This window comes from Magallana gigas, chromosome 7 (genome assembly GCF_963853765.1).
Source record: "Magallana gigas chromosome 7, xbMagGiga1.1, whole genome shotgun sequence".
Lineage (NCBI taxonomy): Eukaryota > Metazoa > Mollusca > Bivalvia > Ostreida > Ostreidae > Magallana > Magallana gigas.
Window position 1 is genome coordinate 10,847,102 of NC_088859.1, and position 26,548 is coordinate 10,873,649.

The 26,548-nt window shown below is 32.9% G+C and overlaps 2 protein-coding genes and 1 long non-coding RNA gene across 3 annotated transcripts; 1 reads left to right on the forward strand and 2 right to left on the reverse strand.

The window, feature by feature from the left end:
• Positions 1–6,906: 6,906 nt before the first annotated feature.
• Positions 6,907–9,116, reverse strand: LOC105341705 (Actin). The gene is made up of 2 exons (XM_066066930.1): positions 8,842–9,116; positions 6,907–8,130 (listed from the first exon to the last, which is right to left on the reverse strand). Exons 1-2 carry the CDS (start codon positions 8,965–8,967, stop codon positions 7,126–7,128), a joined length of 1,131 nt encoding a protein of 376 aa, XP_065923002.1. The 5' UTR covers positions 8,968–9,116; the 3' UTR covers positions 6,907–7,125.
• A 2,281-nt stretch (positions 9,117–11,397) lies between these two features.
• Positions 11,398–13,655, forward strand: LOC105330296 (uncharacterized). The gene is made up of 5 exons (XR_010707802.1): positions 11,398–11,699; positions 12,114–12,208; positions 12,484–12,624; positions 12,974–13,060; positions 13,362–13,655. It is a non-coding gene; the product is annotated as an uncharacterized lncRNA (long non-coding RNA).
• A 9,366-nt stretch (positions 13,656–23,021) lies between these two features.
• On the reverse strand, positions 23,022–24,633 carry LOC117686538 (G-protein coupled receptor Mth2-like). The gene has a single exon (XM_034461630.2). The coding sequence runs from the start codon at positions 24,506–24,508 to the stop codon at positions 23,051–23,053; it is 1,458 nt and encodes a 485-aa protein (XP_034317521.2). The 5' UTR covers positions 24,509–24,633; the 3' UTR covers positions 23,022–23,050.
• Between the last annotated feature and the right edge of the window lie 1,915 nt (positions 24,634–26,548).

Sequence of the window (26,548 nt, forward strand, 5' to 3'; positions counted from 1 at the left end):
GTTACAGCATACAATGGTTATGTAAGTTTTACATTGGCGTATTAATACACAGTGTAAGACAGAAAAATATCTCACACTGGACAAACCGATCTTACACCGGTGATAATGCGAGAAAAAAATATTTACATAACCTTATCAAATCAAAGGCGTCGGAACCGGGGGGGGGGGGGGGGGGGCTAGGGCATACTAGAAGCATATTAGCCCCCCCCCCCCCCCTACGGATTAGGAATTTCATATTTTTGAGAAAAAAAAATTTAGGGTAAGTAATTTTTTTTTTGGAAGTATAGGTATACCCCCCCCCCCCCCCAGGATTAGGATTTCCATTATTTTGGGAATTACTTTTTTCTCAATATTTCTGAGGATTAGTCTAGCCCCCCACTTTCAATTCGCTTCCGACGCCAGTGCTTATAGAATGGTCCAAAATTGCTATATCGCACTTGGTTATAGTTCTCTATTGAATAATTGTATCTTTTAAAGAAATAAGGCCTAAATCATACAAATCTTTCAATTCCATGATATCTATTGCTTCTTAAAGTTTGATACATCCGAGAGGTCATAATGTAGGCCTTATTGTTTAAGTTCAGTATGCATACATGAATATAGATAAAGGTGTTGCAAGAAATTGCATAATGTTTCGAGGTATTTTAAAGTATAATTAAGGTGACCTAGGTCAAACGCATTAAAGAAAAAAAATCCGTCATGCATATGTGTTAACTATCGAACAAAGACGTACATTTTCCGAGAAAAAAAAATGGGTTCAAATTATTTTCTTCCTGGTATTACACATTGGTTCGTGGTATTTTATGGTTAAGATTTTTTAATTTAGATAAAACACACAATAGACATGTATTGACAGATCACAAATATACGAGTCGAAGACCTACATTTGAGAAAACAATTTTAATTTAACGTTTGATTCCAGATATTACTTCTAAAGCCACATTTTTGTTTGAGGAATATCTCCCGTATTTTTATTATTCGATACCATTTTTAGTGTTATATAAAGGACAATCACCCATTCAGATTCTGCCCACAGTTTGAGATGTGACATGTTAGACATCTATAAGCTGATAGTGTTTTTGACTCCCTTCATTTTTTTAAAAATTTGAAATTGCGATAAGCGACTACATGCTAGTTCAAATATGTCAACTGTGTATCAGCTACAGCATATTTTTTTATCATTGAATCAGTACAATGTATATATAGAGACAGTATATCTTGAAAATATTTTTGTTGTCTCAATAATTTCCAAACAACCTTCGTATGTGTAAATTATTGAAAAAACGTACACTTTTCAAAAAAAAAATAGGTTCAAATTATTTTTTCGTGGTATTACACAAAGGTTTATGGTATTTTATGGAGGTAAAGGTTTCTTTTATTTAGATAAAACACACAATAGACGTGTATCAACGCATCACAATAGTCGAGTGGAAGACCTACATTTAAGAAGAGAATTTTAATTTAGCGTTTTATTTCCGATATAACTTCTAAAGCCAGAATTTTCTTCGTAGAATCTCTCCAAATTTTTATTATTCGATACCAATTTTAGTGTTATATAAAAGACAATCACCCATACACATTCTGCCCCCAGTATGAGGTGTGATATGTTAGACCTCTATAAGCTGATAGTGTTATTTGACTCCCCTCATTTTTTAAAACTGATATTGCGATTAGCGACTACATGTCAACTGCGTAACAGCTATACATGGGTTGTTTTTTTTTTTATCATAGAACCAGTACAATGTATTCATAGAGATAACATATCTTGAAATATTTAATCATCCCTGTTCGTGATAACATGGTGATCCCAAGTAGATTTTCTGTAAGCATACCTGTTATTAATTCAGCGTAATTTGTGTATTCTTCATTTTAAATTTTTTTTTTGGGGGGGGGGGGGGAGGGAGGTCTAATAAAAACGTGTTGCTCACATCAAAACACTGTTTTGTTCAGTGGTCTGTTACCTGATGTTAATAAAATGGTTTTCACTTAAGAAATCAATTTAAAAATTTTCTATTGATCGACTATCAAAGGAAAAATTTAATAAAACATTTTCCAATCATAAAATGTGGAGTTTCATTGATCAAAAATGTATATAAAGTAAATGAAGCGGGGCGTATGAATACAAAACAACAACAGCAACGTTTATTTTGGAAATACTCGTTTTATAAATAGTGTTAAATCAGAACAGATGAGAAAAGTAGATCCGTTTACTCATACTATACACAGTCAGGTGTTTGGGGTTCATTCGATTCTTTTTCTCCCAACCTCCATTAGAGTTGTTCTAGAAGGTTACATGATAATATATATATATTTATAACATTTACATTTACAAAATATGTTTTTATTTTGATTTGAATAATGGTTGTAAATTATTTCTTATAATTAAAAACATAGCCAACTACTACTGGAGTAATTCATTTCAATAGAGGTCGTAATGAAATACACCAAACCACTAATGAAATGATTTATTTCAATAGTAGTTTTATTTCAGTAGTGGTTAGCGCGTATTTGTTTTTGTTTTGGGGTACGAGTTTTCTAATGTCATGAGAATTTAATATAAATTCAATGAATCTAAAAACCTCTGTATATTACAACAAATAAGAGGATAATTCCGTTGCAAAGTTAATTTCAGAATCAATGTCTTCAAGTGACTTAAAAATGCTTTTGAACTCCCCCCCCCCCCTAAAAAAATTATTATTTACTTTTCTAGAATGGTAAATTGATGCTTTATATGCTTGACCAAACTTTGTCGTTACAAACGAAACAGAGTTTAAAAGTCTTTGCTATGTAGAAAAGCTGACTCCCCCACCACTCCTGGAAAACTCAAATTTCTTAAATTTTACATAGTAAAATTACCGATTTATGCCTCGGACCCCCATTAGTAAAATTATACACCACCACCCCACCTCTGGCAAACCTAAATTTCCCTCGGATTCCTCCAATCTCATAGGAAACAAATTTCTGGACTCGCACATAAAAATGTTCCCTGTAATTTAAAGGATACGTTTTCTCCTGATACTTCTTTGCACGCTACCTAGCGTTTTTTAAGTGCATGACTGTCTGGGTTGTTTTTTTTTTTATCGGTAATCGTTTCTATGGTTCCCAGTGGTTCCAGAGTGAAAGATGAAAATGAAAGAAGTTAACGACCTAAATTATATTGAAGAGAAGTTTATTTTATCAAAGATTATTCATAATATATTTCTTATCAATTTCCTCTTAAGAGAATATATCATGTTTCGAAGTTTTTAAGTCTGCTAGATATAATAAGAATATATTTTTTTAAATAGTAGATATGAAGATAACATCGGAGGCCGTGGATATTTGTACGCATTATAACGTATATTTTCCACGAACAAAGAATAGATTGATATCATTTAAGCCTTTTGATGTCAAACATATGCACTAGTTTTATTTCATAATAATACAAAACAGATAAGGTTATTGTTGTAAAATATCAATTAAAGGGGAGCGGTTTTTCCAGAAGTAACAAAATATTTCAAGGTTGTTAATGTAAGTGAAGTTAAGTTTACCTAGATAAAACACACAAAAAGAGACTGAATGTAAAGGTTACATGCTTCGCATGTATTAAGTAAAAAAAGTACATTTCACGAAAAAATAAAGAAGTTAAATTATTTTCATTTAAAAATATCAGGTACAATTAAGTGAATACTTTTACAGTTATTGCTTAATGAAAAATGTCCTCCTTTTTTTGCTCTCGATGCCAAATGCATTAGTGCTATACAAAGAAATGTTGTCCATATTGTTTGAACTATAACGTAACTTTTAGTATAATTTGTGTACTTGTAATAATATTTTTTTAAGAATACAATAAAATCGTATTTCTTATGTATCGACACTGTTTTGTTCAGTGGTCTAATGCTTCACTTGGTTAACTAAGATATAATTCACTGGTTTTTCATAGAAGTTGTCGAATCTACAAACCGTTCTTGGTTTCGTCGCCATTAAAACATGAGACAACAACTCAAATCATAAGATACTCCATGTGCTGTTTTGATAATATTTAAACGGTGTGACCGTTGGACCGAGTGCGGATTTAACACAGTGCAGTTTAACCTTTGTAGATTACACTAGGGGGTCCTCTAAGTTTCTAATAAACTTTCCTTTTCTCATCTCAACTTTTAGATCAACTTTATGAGGTTATCTTCATGATTATTTTGAACGTGGATGTGAAATTCAATACATTAATATACATGTATAGAGTAAATACTGAATATAGTTCTTTAAATCTCCTTCATCTCATGTCCTCTATACTTTGCTAAAAGTTTCCCGATATACATGTTTGTTTGAACCACTGAAAAATAATATATTCTACACAATCACTTACAAACTAAATAAAATCTCTCTTGTTTCACACATTAAAATCTATCGTTTGATTCTTAAAATAGCACATCAACTACTTAATTTACAGTGATTGATAATATAATACATGTAATTATCATAATGAAAATCAAGAGATGAATCTTACTACTCAATTCTATTTAAATTAACTTCATTAAGTAGATTTTAAAACTGAACGCCTAACGAAGGTAGGCAGTAGGTCCATAGATGTATAATTCAAAAATATAAGATGAAGTCATGCATTCACAACATTTAAACTTGATATCAAGCATTAGTTACGAGTGTCGTAGAGCTCATCCCAGATTTTTTATGCTAAAAAAACTAGGAAGGGGGTGATAAGATGACAATGTTTTTAAATGCCAAATCTTGAATCATTTTGTTTTTCAAGTCCTCAATTTATAATTTTACAGAATAAATTTTGTTTAAAATGTATATTTTTAAAACACGTTCTTGAAATCTACGTTTCTAAATTGAATTAAAAAAGAAAGCCACTATATATATATTCTATATCTTCATCTTTGTCCAATTGCTAGTTATGCATCTGTCTTTGCATTGGTTTATCATGTGCAACAAATATATAATGAACCTTGAAAACTGGTCCTCCAAAACTGCCATATCGCACTGGCTCAAAGTTTCGTATTGAATAATTGTATCTTTTCGAAGAAATAAGGTCTAAATCCTACAAATCTTTGATTTTCACGTTTATTTATTGCTGCCTAAAGTCGAATACAGCAGAGAGGTTATTTTGTATGCCTTTTGTTCAAGTTAGTGTATATATATACCGGTATATTTAGTGTTCTTTAAATGACCTATATCAAACACATACAAAGACCAGAATAGAAGATAAAAGCCCATCGTGTGTGTAAATTATTAAAGACGAACATTTTTCCAAGAAACAAAAATTGAGTTCGAGTTATTTTTCCTGATAATACATATTGGTTCATGGTATTTTATGAAAGTTAATTTTTTATTTAGAAAAAAGGCACAATAGACCTGACTCGTCACAAATATCTGAGTCGAAGACCTACATTTGAGAAGAGAATTATAATTTAGCGTTTAATTCGAGATTTTTCTTCTAAAGCAAGATTTTCAACGAAGATTTTATCCTATAGTTTTATTCTTCGATACCAAATTAAGTGTTTTATACAACAATCACCCCTGCACGTTCTGCCCCCAGTTTGAGATGTGATATGTTAAACCTCTGTAAGCTGAGTGGGTAATCAGACTCCCTTCATTCTTCTTAAATTTGAAATTGCGATAATTGAATCAGTACAACGTTTATATAGAGACTATTTTGTCCAAGTGGATTTGATGTATGCATACCTATTAGAAATTCAGCGTAATTTTGTATTCTCCAATCTTTTTTATGTGGGAGAGGGGGTTCCGATAGAAACGTGTTTCTCGCATCAAAACACTGTTTTGCTCAGTGGTCTGTTACCTGATTTGGTTAACCTCGTTTTCACTAGCTCTTCTGGCTAGTGTCGAGTCCACCAAACGTGCTGCTCTCGCCATTACAAACAAACTGCACAAAATGCAATGCATAAAAGATTACATTGAATATCTATTTTTTTAACAATAAGTAGTTTGAATAAACCCGAAGGATTTGCCAATATGCATTTTGGTTTTTGGTCCTTGACAAATAACGATATCTTTAAATACCTCTTTTCTAATGAGGTGTATTAAGTAAGAAACTGTTATTTTGGAAATATATAAAATATACTGCATGACATGTGGTGTTAAGAAACAATGATTAAAATCAAAATCAAAAGAAAAAATACAAATCAGGAGCAGAGCAAACACAAACCTATAAAAAAAAAAATATAAATATAAACTTTAAAAAGTTTCAATTCAACACAAATGTGATGCATCTTGAATGTATGATGTCAGATACTTATATCTGTAAGTAGTTTTTCTAATTTCAACCACAGATTCTCGAATACGTTCCATTACTTATGTCAACATGTTGACATACTTTTCTTGCATATTTACATAAAATATCTTGCATGTAAGGGCAGACAAATGCCACCTTTATGGTGACATATATATTGTTGGCGTATTTCTGTTTCAGTTGATTAATTATTTGAAATTCAAAAGTTTTCTTACTAACGCAAGTATTTGACATATGCAACATCATTCCTGCCATTTATGCCAATATGCGATATAACTGTGTCTTCAGGGGAGTTGTATAAACATGCGTATAAATTATGTTACAATTCAAGAAATATATTGTTTAACATGCGAGACAAGATTAAACTAGTGCGCCGATTTCAACAGACCAGCGGGTACATCACAAATTATTTAGGTAACACCATATTATCTTCAGTTTTATTGATCTTACGGAAAAAAATGGCTGCAATTTTATGCATGCCAATTTTTAATGCGATCCAAATACTGCAGAAAATGGGTTTTCATTACCGGCAAGTTTTTTTTTCTAGAAAAAAATGGCCGTCACATCATACGAATACTTTTGTCCAAAGTCTAAACCCGCTGATTAAAAATGAAAGAAAAACCATTGCTTTTTTTATCATAATTTATATAACAAACTTTCAGATAAACCACTAGTAATAAAAAGCAGGTTCTGCCATGCTTTGCTTTTCCAATATTTAATAGTTAGTTTAAATATTTATATAACAAAATATGGTATAAAATGATCAACATTCTAAGTCCATTTCCTATCTAGCCTATAACTCATATATGTTCTATGTTAACAAAATAGAAGAGTCACCCAAATATAATATGGTATGGATAATGCTTTGCTTAGTACGTTTAAAAACATTTCCTATGAATAATAGATCGACCGAATTCGCAATATTCCTGTTTTCTTATCCATGATGGTCCAGAGCTGTTTAGCGATGCAAAGACTGAACCACCCATCCAGACGGAGTACTTTCTCTCAGGTGGAGAAGTTATTTTGATCTTCATTGTACTTGGAGCAAGAGCTGTGATTTCTTTTTGCAAACGATCGCAAATATTTGGAAGCATGGACGTGCCACCCGATAATAGGATGTTGCTGTATAGATCTTTACGAAGATCGATATCACATGTCATGATAGAGTTGAATATGCTTTCATGAATACCAGAAGATTCCATTCCAAGAAAAGATGGTTGAAACAGGACTTCTGAACATCTGAATCGTTCGTTGCCAATGGTGATAACCTGACCGTCAGGAAGTTCGTAATCCTCCTCTCTTGACGTGGAGATGGAGCATTTCTGCATTTCTTCCTCAAAATCCATGGCAACGTAGCACAATTTCTCCTTTATGTCTCGAACGATTTCTTTCTCGGCCGTAGTGGTGAAAGAATATCCACGTTCGGTAAGAATTTTTTTTAGATACTCGGTCAGATCACGTCCAGCGAGATCCAATCTCATGATGGCATGAGGCAAGTCGTAACCATCATAGATCGGTACTGCGTGAGAAACACCATCTCCGGAGTCCAGTACGATACCAGTTGTACGGCCAGAGGCATACAGTGACAATGTGGCCTGTATGGCAACATACATGGCTGGAGAGTTGAAAGTCTCGAACATGATCTGTGTCATCTTTTCTCTGTTGGATTTTGGGTTGAGCGGGGCCTCAGTAAGAAGAAGATTATGTTCTTCAGGGTTCACACGAAGTTCATTGTAGAAAGTGTGATACCAGATTTGCTCCATGTCATCCCAATCGGTAACGATGCCGTGCTCAATGGGGTAGGACAGGGTGAGGATACCTCTTTTGCTCTGGGCTTCGTCCCCTACAAAAGTACTCCTCATTCCCATTCCAACCATCACACCCTTAAATAACAATTTTTACATGTACATATGTTAGTGGGCATTAACAAATTATAAACTTCAAAAAATTAGAAATAATATTCATTTTTTTCTTTGTTTTCTGTGCAATTGGTATTGTTATTTACGATATCAGTTACACCCACGATGTATTTTATGTTTTCATTTTAAAAAAGGATTGAAACCTATAGGATAAATTCCTATGAAAAAACTAAATGTCCTCGTATGAATGTGTGCATTCCTTCAATTTTTCAGAAACTACTTTCAAATGCTTTGATATTAATTCTAAATCATATAAAATAATTTTTATATTGTTCATTGATTTTCTTCGTATTCTTTGTTGCTGAATGTTCGTGTGCTATTTCTTGATCAATCTAAACTTACGATACATAAGAATACGGCCTGTACAAGCTAAACTTAAACTTCAAGTATAGTTGTAAAAGAAAAAGGAACCATTTCATATACGGAAGAATTGGTTATATTCTCTGTGTTACGTGCTGATCGACATTAATGTCACCAAGGGTAATTTACGCTAATGCCGGTTATGTAGAATTTTACAAAATACTTCCTAAACGGATGGTTAAAGAAAATATTGAGACGAAAAATTGATTTTGAAAAAAAAAATACAAGCATATTAAGTTATAGCAACGTGTTAGATGTGTTTGTTTACGAATTGATATAAAATACAATGTGGTCAGAATTTAAAATGCATTTTACCTGATGTCTAGGTCGTCCAATGATTGAAGGAAACACAACTCTTGGAGTTTTGTCTATGGTAAATCCGGCCTTGCAAATTCCTGACCCATTGTCAATTACTATTGCAGGATTGTCGCCATCATGCATTTTCAAGAACTTAAAGAAAACGTCTAAATGTCTTGAAGTGGAGATGGGGTGAAGGCACCAAAAATTTCTGCCTTTGTTGCAAGTTTTTCAAGTATATATAGCTATGTTTTTCCAGAAATTATATAACAGTTCGAGGTAAATGCACCCAACAAGATCTTATTTAAGGATATTCCGATATATATATATATATATATATATATATATATATATATATATATATATATATATATATATATATATATATATTCCTAGCTAAGCATTTCAATAGAATTTCCTGGAAATTCAAATATGTCGGCTAATATACTACTGCGAACTACATTGTAGAAGGTAATCATTTCATTTAAAAAGAATGACAAAAAGCTCAAGGTTGCTAACGGTCACATGCGTATATCTATATCCACTGAGTATTTTCTTCACTATTTTTTAATAATCCAAATGTGTTTCATATAGTCATGAAATGACCCTTTCACGATCAAACGTGTAGCTGTAGTTCTAAAAAACTAAAAAACTGAAAAATTAATAAATGGTCCACATATGTACAAGATTGCCGGACATACCATTAAGTTGGTATGGGACACCTCCATATTGTACTTCCTACTGAAATAAACAATAAAATTAATTGTTTTAAAATCATGAGTTCAAATCCAACTTGGGCTTTTGTAAAAAAAAAAAATAAATTTAATTAAAATATATTTTAGTCAAGTTTCGTGACATTTGAAAATTCTCATCCGGTGAAAGTATTTAAGGTAAAAATGAACTTTTAACATATGTGAAATGGACAGGGGTCGCATATCAAAGTGTTGCAAACAATGAATCTAGCTTGTAACTCAATCTCTAACTTTACTGTATAAAGAGAATGAAAACATTTAATAGTTACAGCGAACGTAACAGTCAGGAAAGACTTGGATTAGGGTTTAGACTCCAAAATGAAGCTTAATATGAAACCATGGGACTTCCTGAAAGTTCATTTAAGAGCTATGGTACTCGGAGGACCGTCAAGGCCTGTGGGCTTCTTTCTTAAAAAGATATCCTTTTTGGGTAATTAATCAATTGCTCAGAAACAAAATTTTAATAGCAATGGAACATTATACTTAAAAAAGGTTTATGTTTATACTTTAAAATAAACTGCACATCTGCATCAGTGCCTATATCTTTGTTTTAAGTAAGTAAAATTCGACAAGATTCTTTTTTTTTTCGAAAAGACGTCGATTCCCTTTTCTATATTGTATACATAAATACACTTCCATTGGACGAGAATATTTAACAATTAATAAAAACCACAAAAATTAATATCCCACCAAAGAAATTTCTAATGGTCATGAATGGTTTTAAAAACGTTTCCTGTGAACTATGCATCAATGATAATCGACAAACACCTGTTTGTTGATCCAGAATGGCATAAAAGCAGGAAAAGAAGCACACATGGAACCATCCATCCAGACGGATTATTTCCTTTCCGGTACGTCAATGAACTTGATTTTAATTTGCTAGGGGCTAAATCTGTAACTTCGTTTTTCAAACGATCAACAATATTCGGTAACATTGCAGTACCATCCGATTACTACAGATAAAAGCAACAAAAAAACCAATATTATGTCCGAAATACATAACTCAGCGAGCACAAATCATCGGGGAGGGGGGGGGGGGGGGTCGGAAATATATGACAAGACTTACCCTTTATCAAGAGAAACGAATGATCAAAAAAGAGTACACGTAAATCTCATGTTAAACAATTAAGATTTCAAGAGATTCACTAAAACGAGGCATCTTTATGTTTACAAAAAGTTACGAACAGAGATAACTGGTTGACAAAAGATAATTGTTGTAAGGTTGACTCAACGCTTAAATCATGCTGTCAGACATATACACAGCTAATTGTGCCACATACGTTTCACATATGTTTGAACTTAACACACGTACAACATACGTTAAACATACGTTACACACATGTGAAGTCAAACCGTACGTTAAACATATGTTGAGAAACGCATGGTTAACATACGTGTGATAACATACGTTCAACATCACATATGTTTAACATACGTTAGATTTTACATATGTTAAACATATGTGAATCACATGTTTTACATATGTAAAACTCAACCACATGTTACACATATGTTAATAAACACATGGTTAACATGAGTTCTAAAAACCATGTTACACGTGCATTAATAATATATATGTTTTACATATGTGTGAACTGAAGGCATGCATTTGAATAACTTTACATCAAAATTATCTGCATGCGTGGATCTAATGGGCGGGGGGTCGGAGGGATCCCAACCCCCCCCCCCCCCCCTGGAAAATGAAAGTTAATGAAATTTACACAGTAAAATTATCGCAAATATGCCTCGGATCCCCCCCCCCCCCCCCCCCCCCCGGGCATACACAATTATCCTTCGGACCCCCCCCCCCGGAAAAAAAAAATTTCTGGATCCGCGCATGATCTGCATGTACATGTGTGATGTTACTTTATCACTCATGTCTCTGAAATGAATGCATGTGAACATGTGTGAAGAAAAGCCTTGCTACTGTGCGTGTTTATTGGTTTAAACTATGCATAAATAAAGTTGTTTCATTAACAGAAGCCACTTGTCTTCTTAAAATTAATTCGATAACGAATCCGGAATTAATACGAAATCGGTTTTAGTTTTGTCGATGACAAAATATACGTCACATTTTTACGTCACGGAGGCAGAAGATCGAACTGCAGGATGGATTTAGCAGAGGTAATGATTGTCAGGCATTCGTTTTTATTTAGCCTAGTTGCATTTGAAAATTATATCGTACAATTACCGATGTCAAAAGAGTAAACATGTAACACGGAGCTGTAACTGTGTTCTCCGGGAAAATTCGGGTTGAATTAATGACGATAAAAATGATGTTTCCCCAGAGAGCTACAACTAAGCAGCTATTTGGTTTAGTTAATATAGAAGAACCAATACTTATTAAAACCCATAAAATATATGTCGATCTTGGATAAGACTCATTTGAAAACTGAAGTATTTGAAAGTAGAGAAAAACTAGAGCAAAGCCTATGCAAAGTAACGAGTAGGTCTTCCATTGCAACTAAGTGAAATGATTATTGAATTGCCTCTATTAAGTTATATTCTTATTGCATGGTAATTGAAATTTTTTTATAGGCATGCATTGGCTGCTTGACATATCCCTGGAATAGGACACCAACTAGCTAACATAGTCAATGACAGATGTCTCTTTGAATTGATAAAATCATAATGTAAGTACACATACCATTGCATTTCACAATTTAAACATTTTTTAAGGGTCATCAACACCGCTGGAAATTTTTTTTCCATACAAATCCAACCTAATAAATAACTCAAAGGTATGGATTTCTATGACATAGTTCATTAAAAGTAGAAGTTACTGGGTGTTCAGGATCATTAATGATAATCTGTTGCATGACACCTACATGTACATTTGTATTTCTTAGTAAGTAAGTGAAAAATTTTGATATATCTAATTATTTAATGCATGTATTATATTTTGTAGCAAATGGATATAATACAGAAGTTTCAAAGATCTGTTTTGATGTAGCCTGAAGATTTTGTAATGAATGATCCAGGATCCAAAAGTTCTTCGCGGAGTTCAAAGACAGTTGCAATGTGGTTGCTAATTTAGTGACAGAGTAAGGTAATTCAATTTAGATAAGGATTAATACAGGCATGTATCCAGTTACCCCCCTATTTTTTTTTTTGTTGCAGCAAAGATTTTTCTTAAATTTTCATATAAAAAGTGAATTATCAAGGAGTTGCCCCCCCCCCCCCCCCCCCCCCCAATGCATGCACACACACACTTTTCTGGGGACTATGTGTAAGTGTTCTTTAGAATATCATTTCACCCAAATGATTCAAGCTTATTTGCTTAAAAAAATATTTACCTGTATACATTGTTTTCCGCTTACATGTATAAATTATATTTTTTATCGTGTATTTAAAAACTCTAATGATTGTATGTACTTAAGTTTGTATTAATATTTTAGAAAGAAGTTCAAACAAGCATTGCCATGGGAAAACATGAAAAAGGAAGAAGTTGGAGGTGGACAAAAATCAGGATGAATATACTAGAGGTAAAAATTATTTTGTCAAATTAATACTTGTGATTGACCTTCTATTTTGCCCCCCCCCCCCCCTCTCTCTCTCTCTCTCTCTCTCTCTCTCTCTCTCTCTGAAAGCTTGCAAATAAAAGAAAAAATTATTAACAATTGATTGTCAATTGTAAACTTTCTTCATGTTGTATTTGCAATAAAATCTAAATGGATCCTGTTATTCTTTAACAATATTGTTGAATAAAAAAGCAACCGAGGCATTTGCAAATTTTACTTTATCATAAAATGAAATTTAATGCAAAATTCTTTGTTTTTTTTCCAGAAACTATTAAAGCACAGAAGAATGACAACAATATAAATCTAAATGTAATCATTCAAGGAATTAAATTCATGTTTAATCTCGAAACTGTCTTTTTTCTGTAACTCTAGTTTTAGATTAACAAGAAGCTGTAAATGCAAAATGAATGTTTCCAAAGATCCACCGAAGTAACTGAGTAATCAATTGAAGTGATTCAAGCAGCAAGATGAAGTATATCAAGAATGAACTGAAAAATTAAAAATATTCAAGTAATTCAATTTTAAGCAATTTACATGTGATACGTATGTAGTTCATGCAAAAAACGTACGTTGGATCCACATGCGTAAAACGTATGGAATGTATCACGTAAATCTAACACACGTGTAACATACGTTTCACATATGTTCATTAACGTATGTTAAACACACGTGGTACTTAAATCACGTTAAACGTACGTAAGGTCACATATGTATCACACATGTTTAACGTATGTGAAACGTATGTGGCACATTTTGCTGTGTACTATATAGGATTGATTGTGGCAGCATTTACCGTGACAAATTGTCAATCGTCCTTGAACATATCTTTACTTTTAATAAAAAGACAAGGAAAATGTAATTGCTTTATTCTAATTATATTCAATTGTAATCGTAGGTTTGTAGAAAACGTTTTTCTTTTTAAATTTCAAAATGAGTTCCATCTGAAACTAGATCTAGATAAGGACTTTTTCCTAATTTAAGACGGTTCGACGGTCGTGACTATATCAATTTCCTTACGAAAAACACAAGTGTATGGAGTCCTAGTAAAAAGGACATTTTTAAAGCAATATTACATACAATTATTTTTTACTTTAAAAATGTTATGGCTTTAGAAAAATAATGTCTTAGATGAGATGAGACAGGCTTGATGGCTGATTTGTAGATTATCCAGGCTCCTTAAGTTTGCTAAATTATCATATAGTTATAATAATCTAGTCCCTTGAAAAATGTTCCCAAGATTTACGATGGGGAATGTAGACATCTTTTCTCCATTTGGAGGTCACTTAAATAACCTCACATAATTTTTCAACGTTATCATTCGGGACTGGTGCAATACAAAATCCTCATAGACATCACATTTTTGGCAATGCATTGAAAGATGTTAAGTGTAAGGGAGAGTGTTTGAAAGGAAAAATCTTGGAATTTTTTATATACTTTTGAATGAACATAGTTTTTATTCTGGGGTATTTACAAGTATCGAGTAATTGATCAAAATGTGAATCGACGATATCTTGGGACAGAGTATAATTAATAATCTTTACAACATTCACAGATGCAGGTCTGTAGCTCCCCGTCAAATAAATGGATGGCCTGGGACTAAAGTGCCTTTCATTATAAAAAAAAATAACTGCAATTTACGGCACGCAAAAATTGCGCTAGTTTTTGAGTGAATACCCCTTCTTTATGCGTCTTCTACATAACTTTCATTCAGTACTATACCGCCAACCGACACACCTGAAGTAATAATTAATACAAGTTCATAACGTATCAATGAATCAATTCGTAACAATGAAGTTATATACCCCCAAAGATCGATTGCATAAAAAAGGTCAACTTTTTCTTTGTTTTCTGTTCAATCTGTATTGTCATTCATGACGTACATCATTAAGGTAAAAACATGTCACTGACCATCAGGAATTCATTGCATACGCCAACTTAAATTTTTGTTATCGTTTTGAAAAAATAAATAAGAAAACAATCAATATTGTGTCTAAAAACAATTTAGCACGGGCAAAGACTTAACATGGAAAAAGATACTTTTAATATGCCTTAAAGGAACCTAAGTTTCCGCAAAGTTTCCGAAGGGTTACCATAACGCTGAAACCAGATGTTTCATCCAGTGATAATATGAAGCTCAATCATGCGACGCATCACAAGACAAAGGAAATTTGCTGATGGGTATATAGAAAAAAATATTTTTTGATTTATTTCAAATAAAATACATTCATGAGTAAAGATAATTAAGTTAATGTAGAATTTATGTTTTTTAGTTAAAATACGGTGTGTGTGGCAGTAGAATTATTCAAAATTTCCTTTAACGATGCATTTTAACGTTTAGAAAAAATCATGGTATGATGTGAAGTAATCAGTTGACAAACAATTTTGAAAGGATGACCCAACACGTTACTCATGTCGTCATACATACATTGTATACATGTAATAGCAAAAATAGTGGCGGCATTTACCCTGATAAATATCGATCGCCTCTCATGATGTTTGTCGTCGTTCGGCAAAAATATGAAAATATAGATGCATTGTCGACGTCATCTTTCATTTTAAAGGCCATGAGATCAAAGAATGGAAAGTTATTCTGATGTTTAAGCAGACTATATATTTTACACACTCACAAAAAAGTTTTGTTAAAAAATTCCTCAAATTAAAACATAATTCTGTAGACTTAAATGAAAAATTCATTAATTGATATAAGATTGAATTCCAATGTTAAAAATAACATACTATTCATTTCATATTAAGGTCAATTGTCAAAATTATAAATAGCCACAGTTTTGCACTTAGTCCCAGAATTTAAAATCCTTACCATGGAACTTGAAACAAACAATTTTGCGATTTTAAGAAGAAGAGTTTAATGATACTCTTTTTAAATTGCTTTCTTTTATTTTGTTTATATATTAATTTTGTGTGGTTAGTTTAAGTTAAAATACACTCGAGTATTACATTTTCTAATACACACTAATTTATAAAGAGTGCCAGTTTGAGAGAGTAACAGTTGAAATTGTCACCCCTCGAAAAACTATTGTCAACTGACGCGAAGAGGAGGTTGACAATGGTTTTCGAGTGGTGTCAATTTCAGCTGACACCTCCCAACAGGCACTATTTATTTTAGAAATGACGTGACTTCTACGGCGAACCGTACGCGCATAATTTCCAGTGTACGTGCGTGTAAAGATTCGGTGTTTTACCCGTTTCCAAGTGTGATGCTAACGCTAAGGATAATAGAACGAATTATCAACTGCGTCTAAACTAATCAGATTTTAGTATTCAACATGAAAGTATAATAATAGGCTTTAGTGTGGCATTAAAAATCTGTTGCTCACGAGTGTTTTGTAAGTATATTTTTCGCTTATTTTTGCTATAAATTTTCTTTAATTTGTAAACTTAGCCAATAATTAACTTTAAACTTTCGCTACAATGGAAAATTGTAATGTAGTTTTATTCTATTAATGGTCAGCATTAGACTTTCTATTACTTTCAAATTGTTAAAGTACTGAAATCTAATTGGTTAAGACGCAGTTTATAATCCGCACTGTTAACCTCGGCTTTTGCAAAATACTTGGTATCGGATAACATTATACAAATAATGCCTGTTTGGGAGGGTAACTGTTGAAATTGACGCACCGAGAAAGCCATTGTCAACCGACACGAAGAGGAAGTTGACAATGGTTTTCGATGGGTGTCAATTTCAACAATAACCCTCCCAAACAGGCACTAATTATTTTATCATACTGAAAGTCTTAATTTTAGAGATAATTTAACTGCTTTTATATAGAAATGACATGAATTCTACGGCGAACTCTACGCGCATAATTTACGCGCATGTAACAATTCGTTGTGTTACCCGTTACCAAGTGTGTTGCTAACGCTGAGGGTGATTTAACGGATTATCAACTGCGTCTAAGCCAATCAGATTTCAGTATTTAACATGAAAGTATAATAAAACAAATTGTTACATTCGAGTTAATTATGCGCGTACAGTTCGCCGTAGAATTCGAGTCAATCCTATTATTCTTCAGCTAGGGGGGTCATTATTCTACGGGGGTCAATATTCTTCATTACACCGGCTGCATAGATCGTGTAGAAACGACAAGTTTGGATCGTAAATAAATTGTAACTCGATAAAACGACTTGTGTATTTCTACCGGTCATAGTACTGTCGCTCCTTCGCCTTCGAAACTTCGCACTTTCGCCTTCGCAACTTCGCACTCTTGCCATCGCATCTTTTCATTTTCGCCTTCGCCTTTTTGGAGCTTTCAGCAAGTCTCGGTCGACATAGAATTTAATGCAGGCACCATACTCGCAAAGGATTTCCGATTAATTCATGCTGTGATTGGCATGCATGTGATAGGCCATCGTGCTTACTATGAATGTTTATAAATATTTTAATGTGTACATGTGACATACTAGTATATGTTTACCAGTGCTGGCTATGCCAAATCATTATATACTCCACATAAAATGTAATGTCCGCCATTATGTGTACATATGCACTTCCAGACTCCTGTCACTTACCAGCCATCTGTTTATCGTGGACCAAACACAGTAACATTCAAATTTCATTATGCGACACTCCTTGCTCATGCATGAATCTAGAGGGGATCCCTCCCCCTGGTAAAATTCAATATTAATAATTTGACGCAGTAAAAAGGGAGAGGTATTCCGGTCCCCACCCCCCCCCCCCTGGATAATTTAATTTTATTAATTTTATAAAATAAAGTTTCCAAAATTTCCAAAAGAGAGCTCCGCAATTATAAAAAGGCGAAGGCGAAAGCGTTAAGATGCGAAGGCGAGAGTGCGAGGTTGCGAAGGCGACTCTTCGCCTTCGCAACTTTTTATTTTCGCCTTCGCATCTTCGTGCTTCGCCGTCGCATCTTCGCACTTTCGCTCCTTCGCCGTCGCACCTTCGCACTTTCGCCATCGCAACTTCGCACTCTCGCATCTTCGCCCTATAGGCGAAATTGCGAAGGTCGAAGTGGCCCCATCGGAACACCATATGTACCTCATTATTACGAACGACAACACATTAAAACTATTTCGAGATACAAAACACTATAAAACAAAATTTTTGTTTATTGGTGTCGATATTGTTCATGATTTATACTTGCATTGACGATTTTCCCTACTACATACTGCTGGGTATGCAAGTGCATCACGCGGAATTCATGATGAAATCAAAATTATAAAAGTTTACTCCACTGTTAGGCATTATGACCAAGCTGAAGTTAGCAGGCACTGACAGCAGCCATTACGCCAGTAGAAGTTAACGGCCAATAAGGAAAATCGTCAAAGTACTGAGAGTACTCGAACAGAAAATATATTTTACTTTATCATCGACATACTTTACTTAATATCAAGATGATTATTGCATCAATAGTTTGTATGAGCATTGATACATGTAACTTTGGATACATAAAGATCGTGTGATCAAAATCAAGGGGGATATAAACCCCTAACATGGGCCCGAACCCCTTATCAACGCTTTTAGAAACAATCTCTTCTTATTATAATCGAACAGTGTTTATTATCTATTTAAGATGTACTATGGTCAGGTACTCTTCACACATTTGCTCTAAAAGAATGAAGTCTATTCATAATCACAAATAAAACATTACAACAAATGTTTAGAATATCGATGTTGATGTATTACGTAGAAGGAAACAAAACTAACGTAAAATGATTTTTTTAAAAAATCACTTTCCCCCAGAAATGTAAATCAGAAGTATTCATATCCCTACGTTTCCTGCCTCCCTAGTATTTTTCCATAAAATATATATACATGTATCATTCTTCGATTGACAGTTCATTCACCAATGACTATTGCTTATATTATTGCAACAATTATTCTTTCATGATTATTGTTCGTTAGTTATCACACAACATCCTCATTGTGTATGAATTTGGTTTTCTTTATTTGCATCGTTTTCCATCATATGTCGACAAGAGAAGTGACGTAACTGTTAACAATCAATTTGGGGCAATGTAAGAATGTTTTGTGTGTGCTTGCTACGGATATGAAAAACTATTTACAGAGATTTATTTACAAGTTCGGTGTTTATAACTTCAATATCAGTTGAACAGAGTAAGTAATTTCAATGTCGTATCTTGGATACGGGGTAACCAATTTCTACTCTTGTTTACAGAGGGGCTCATTTTCGGGGATCATGTGTAACATGAAGATAAATAACCCCTGGGTCTTTTTTCTTCAGAATAATCTAATTATTCTTCAGCTGGGGGGGGGGGGGGTTGTTATCATTCTACGTCGAAAAATGACCCCCGGTCATTATTCTACGGGGGTCATTATTCTTCATTACACCGGCCTTGCACAATTCGAATCCATTGTCAATGACTATTACTAGAAAGTCGTCATCATGCATTTTAAACAACTTAAAGAGTATGTATGAGTGTTGTAGAACGGAGATGATTTGTAGGCTTAAACAAGTGTGTTTACAAGAGGTTAGAAATTTATATAGATAGGTTTACCTGAAATGGTAAAAAACTTCGAGGAACCGTGGAATCATTTGATTTCGTGGTGGTTTATTTTTCGTGGAATTCGTGGGTATCTCTTATCCACGAATTAACATCCTCCACGAATTAATAAATTAGGGTTATAAAGTCATACTTCTTTTTTAGGTATTAGAAAATACGCAAAATTACGTCCTCACGAACCTATAAAATTTCAACAATCCACGAAAAATGGCCCCCACGAATTTTAATGATTCCACAGTATTCAATGTGAATAAAAATGATTTATGCATAACACTCAAGAAGAATATATATTACAGATGTCTATAAAGACAGTAATACCATGGTTCCGAATAATCATGCTAGTCCCAAAGCTGGCATTTTTACACCCGTCCAAGGTGCAGTTTCCAGGAGATTTAAAAAATTCATCTGATATACAACGAAGAACTTTTTTTATTCATGTACTTCACATTTCAGCCAATTATAGTTATGGATTTACAGAATGACTTCTATTTACATAAAATGTCTGCAAAGCAAAGTAAACCGATAGCAATAAGGATGTTGCTAAATGGTAATAGTAATGGGGTGACGAAGGGTCAAGAAAATAAATGCATCTGGTACTGTATTCTCAATTTTCAAAAATGATATATTTGATTCCATTCAATGGCTGGAGGAGGAAGATGTACGTCCCATATAAAAAAAAATGAAATACATTACTAGTTGTCAATTTCAAGTTATAAGATTTGCATGAATTGTAAAGAAGAGCGCCTTCATTGAAATAAGCTCAATCGATTGCAGGAGAGGGAGGTAACAAATACGAGGGTTGTCCCAAAATAGCGTAGACAAGTGGCGTTATTCATTTAACTGACGACAAAGGAAGATGAAATTTGTGCCACAAAGGGTTCAAGATATTTGCATTCAAATAATGTTTTAAATTCAAGTATTGTTTGAGATTAAATTAGTGAAATGAAAGCATGTTAGATCAGAAATTCGACATGCGGCGCAATGTCAAAAACAAAAAGTTAAAATCAACATAATGAAATGAAAATTGCGAGGAAAAGTACTTTTTGAATGAAAAAATTCAAATAAAACATACATTGATATTTGATAATAATTCTATTAGTGACTCAGAAAATGTTTTGGCTATAACAAAATTTTTAAATATTATATAGCGCATTTTGTGACAAGTTGAAAGTTAACTCGTAATAAAATGACGATGTCAGCGTTTAAGGCGGCGCAGCAGTAACTGATACAATTTTATAAAAACCCTGAAATAAATCCTTAGCGGCTTTGGAAGTAAATGAAATAAACAAAATCGATTAGAAATGCGTTTTGTGAATAAGTAGTTAAACAACATTGAAAATATTTGAACAAGTATGATGACAATAAGTGAAAAAAAAAGAAACCCCGAACGATATCAATGGACGTCAAAATGCACAACGACACATTTCGGTAAGACGGATGTTGGACAACAAGTAATACAGGACAAGTTTGCAGCCGACAGATCGTTTGTACTTAGAAAATATGAAAAAACAAAAACAAAGTTAGAAATATATGCTGAATGTGCACTCAGGGTACATGTTCAAAGATATTTTTTCGAAGACATTTTCGGAAATAAAACGTAAATGTTATCGTAAAACGATGTGGAGGGTTTAGCAACAACGCAAAACTGGAAATTTTCGACGTCGCACATTGCGCCGCCTGACAAAACTTGTTGTTAATAATTATTTATTTTCTTGGGAAATAAATAAAGTACAGATTTGAATTTTTCAGTATTGTTTGCTAAAGGGTCATTGAAGAAAACATAGAAGTTTTATGAAATTGCAGTGAACAAATTATAAATTATGTGTCCTGTCTACATTATTTTGGGACAACCCTCGTACACGTGCTTGTTTATGTCACTAATAACTTATAAAATGATTCTTAAAATGACGCAACAAATACATTACCTACAGTAATTTGTAATATATTCATATTGAAAATTAAAGAAAGGAATCCTTCTTAAATCTACTTCTCAAAGTTGATTAAAAAAATTAAAGCCTGATGAAAGTAGGTAGTAAATGCATTGATGTATGAGTTAAACATGATCAGTAAGTTTCCACGATGAAGTCATTTATATACAATAAATCAACTTAATATCTGAGCATTTTTCACCTTATCGATAAATTAATAGTTAAAACTTTCAGGGACGAATTACTAGGTGACATGGCTTAATCCATGTCACATGTTATATAAATGTTTGAATCAAATTCTTTTGAAACAATAAAAACACACTGTTTAAAAATGTTTTTTCATATATGTTTAGTTCATTATAACTACAATTCTAAAGATCCAAAGTATTATTCTAAAATAAATATTAGATTCCTATAGATGTATAATTTCAAATACACCCACCCCTAAAAAAGTATCTCATCATTAATTCCTAAAGGTTTTTACCGCAAAAAAGTCACACAGAGCCCAAAAACTGCGGAGGTAAGAAAAGTTAGATGTTTTTAAAATTTTTAACACTTCATAACGAGTAATCGACTGAGAAAAATTAAGTCGATGATTTTCGTCACCAAGCAATAGTCGAGTACTCGTATATTTGTAAGATATACTAGTATTTGATTGTTGAAAATATGAAAACAACTATAACAAATCAACCACTGATTTTATTCTTTTCTTTATTAGCAAATCATAGTTACCGAGTCTATAGTATACAGACATGGGCACAAACAGATAAAACAGTTGACATTACAAAGGCAATACAAAAATTTCATTAATCTTTATCAGATTGGTTTCCGATTTTTAAAAGATTACATATTGTTTATTTCATATTAAGGTCAATTACCAAAATTATAAATAAAATTTTGCATCAAATCCCAGAATTTAAAATTCTTACCACGGAACTTGAAACAAATAATTTTGTAATGTTGAGTTTCAGAGTTTAATGATACTCCTTTATTTTGTTTATTTATTAACTACATGTATGTGTATATAATTTGAGTTAAAATATACTTGTGGGTATCGAATTTTCTTATACACACTAAAGTCTAATGCTGATCATTAATGGAATAGAACTACATTACATTTTTTTCATTGTAGCATAACTTTAATGTTTAATATTGTCTAAGTTTACAAATTACAGAAAAATTAAAGAAATATAATCGAAAATTACAGTTAGTAACACTGAGCAACAGACTTTTTTTTTTATTCCACACTGAAGCCTAATGGTCATCACCTTAAAAATGGAGCTTAAATTATTGTTTTTTATTGAAGCATAAAGCTAATTCTTATTGTAGGCTTATTTTAGCTATTACACATTTATTGATTGTTCGCCTTTATTTTAGAATATAATTGAAAATAAATCAGAATATATTTACAACATGCAATTATATCATTTTAAAAAAGCAAAAATGTTTTAAACTGTTCTATTCATTATGTATGTGAATTCATTTAATTCGTCTACATACGAGATCAAAACTCTTTAAAATGATATCATAATCTTGTAACATCTGTATTAGATTCTTCTGTTGACTTTCCTTTAGCTTGTGTATTGTCGTGCGAGTCATTTCGGGCCATGTATTTACAATTCATGACTCTTTTGTTCAAGGAAAAAGCTATAAATATAGCAGTTCCTTGCAAACTATTGATAATTGAGGAGATATACGAGAAGGTTGAAAAAGGTAGAAAACCGTCGATTATCTGAAGAACCCATGTTATACCAGTTATTGTGAATAAGCGACAAAATATTACAAATTCACTCCTAACACATTGATTTCCCGGAACTTTTGGAACACTTTTTATAGAAATAATGGTTCTAACGAAGAAAAATAAGCTGCAGATACACATCACACCAATAGGTATAATGAATGAGGCTAATCGTGAATAAGTATTGTCGATAAAACACCTCCTATTTCCATACCCAATATCTCCATCGCCAGAAGAAATCTGCCACGATATTATACTGTTCAAAACGACTACCACGCACGGAAAAATTGTGATAAAAGCTATATATACTATAAGAATATCATTAAAACCATTTCTGGTATATATGTTCGAAAATTTGAAAATTCTGTACATATGAAACGAAATTACCGTCATAGTTGAAAACGACATTAACCAAAAATAATGTAGAGCTATACCAAACCCAACACACGTCACTCTTTGTGATGAACCAAATTTACTAAACTGAAAAACTGTAAGTGTTAGAATCAGCGAGAGTATCAGAACCATATTAAGTTTTCCTGGCAATGTCCTCAACTCTTTTTTAAAAACATAAATTAGAAAAGAAATCATTAAACACAGAATAGAAATGACATTTAGGATAAGCGTAATTTTTGAAAGAAGGACATCTTGGTTTCTTTTATCTACAGAAAATGTGAAGTCATCGGCGCAAATCCTTGCTGATCCATCGGGAAGATTATCAAATAAGTCATTATCATAGATCTTGTCCATGCCAAACACTGTTAATTTCCCTGACTGTTGATCTACACGATATTCATCAAAATCTAATGGAACTTGAACGCACGTCAGTAGTTTGGAGATTCTAACGGTTCTATAATGTTGTCTATCTGCTACTACCTGATATTTCACAAATTGAGGGAGGGTACACCGTGAGAAATATTCGGCTAGATATATCTTATACGGGTTAGAACGTACTTGGTTTGTGCGCATAGTGAGAGACAAATGAAGATTAAATTTAGGGTAAATTTCAAATATCTTCATCTTGGTTGCAATATCAAATAGCTGCCTCTCAAAATTAACTCTCTCTACAGCCTGTTTGATGAAGAAACCTACAGCAATGGTCCCTGATAACTGGTGAGACGATAACATTTGATTTTTCTTAAAGCAAGGTTCATCTATTTGAACAAAGAAATATTCTATCGAATCTAAACCTATCTGAAGCGTGACCATTATTGTGAGTTTGATTGTTTCTGATATGGTGTCTAACATATCGTGAACTGGTAACAGAGAAGAAACATTTCCGTGAAAGTCTGATGTCAGAAAATATCCCAAGTTGTTTGTAACTGTGAAGAGTGCTTGGCATGTTCCATTACGAAGATACTTCCCTGGATAACAGGTTAAGTTTCTGCACTGTTTCTACATAAGAATGAGAAAAATAAACATAATGATGAAATACATTTGAATTAAAAGAACATGTACTAGTATATTGACCTCAAGATGGACATTAAAAAAATCACATAAAAACTCACCAAGTTCAGCATATAAGTTTCTGTTGATTTACATTGAAGAGATTTCTCTACAAAATCGTCTTGTTGTTCAGAGTACAAGAATAAATTCCGAAAGATTGGAGTCCAATTAGGAGTTTTTTGCAAAAAAGAATTAAAAGATCCGGGGGATACGAGTGAACACATGGGGTTCCCTGTGACATTATTACAATGTTTGCAAAATAAATTTTTGTATGGTGAATGATAGCCTATCGGGGGGAAATAAAGGCAACCAATTTCATCACGATGATCGTAAAAAGAAGTATTCCCAGTGGCATTGCACTCACTTATTGTGATATTCTCTATCACTTCTGGGTTGCATATTTCACAAAAATGATTTATATGCTTAGTACATTCATTCCTTGTATGAAATACAGTTGGTCTTAAAGCCAAATTTGAAACATTTTCACAAGCATACTTTATTTCGGGGTCCTCGATTAGCCATTTTTCAGTTAAATTGCACTTATCATCATAATTTTTCTTAGAATATAGTTCTTCTGCGTAACAACGAGGAACACTTTGTTGAGCCTTTCCCTTTGTAGATGAAATTGGTGAATATGTTACATTGCAGTTAATTTCTTTAATTGTTTGGACTAATTGTTCTATCATTATAAAGTTCCTATGGTCAATGTATTTTGTACAGTACATTTCAATGTTCCATGGTTTACCCAAATCAAACACAGGTCTTTGAGGCGATGTATTACATAAATAACAATACATGTTAAGATATGATATGCCAGTGTTAATATCACGTACTGGATAAAAAGAAAATATGTCATTTCCCTGTGCTCCGTTTTTACATAATTTCTCCATATACATTGAATATTGGAATTGCATGTAACAGCCATTTGTAACCACGTATTTCTCATCAGGTTGGCTCTTTTTGAAATCTTCTCCAGCTAGTTGTTTTGAATGAATACACTCTGTTGGATATTGTAATAAAAAATCTTCACAACAATCATTATAATGAAAGCACGAAGGGTTACAGCTGCAAGGTATGAAGAGACTTGAAAGACTTTTCGGAATACCATGACTGTTGCACACTCTGACATATTTCTTAAATGAAAACAATTTGTACATCAATGTTGTGACATTGAGTGTTTGGTTATTGTGAAAGAAAATACTCGACGTTCTCTGTTTCATGCGGTGTTCGGATTGAGGGATCTTTTTAGTCACAAAATTGAAAAAATCTTCGCGAAATTTGTTCACCTTTATCGACAAATGGTATATGTCGTTTCTCTTCATTGTTAAAAGAACCTTTGTGCTTACTTTTGCAGATGCATCTACATATTTGTACTTAAATTTTTCAGGAGCATTGCAAATTCGACAAAATACATTTTTGAATGGTAATGTACCTTCATTCAATCTTAAACGGGAGCAGGCTTGATTGATATTATCATCAAAGAAGTCCCACATTCCAGTCACATTGCATTTTGTTATTACTTCTCCTTCATAGAAAGTTGGATTGCACATCTTGCAAAATGGGTTTTTGAAAAAGGTATCATTATTGACATACATCGATTCGCAGGCATGTAAAACATTATCATTTCTTGTTTTCCAGAATCCGGTCTTGTTACACGAATTAAAATGAAACCCCTGTAGATGATAGCAGTTATATGCAGGCCTGTCATCATGTGGTGCAAACTGCATGACACATGCGTGTTCTTTTCCATGATCAACAACTTCTTTGAATGACGATAAAAAGTTGATATCAAGGAACACTCGACAATGAATGTCTAGATTCCAGAACTGATAGGATGGTTCA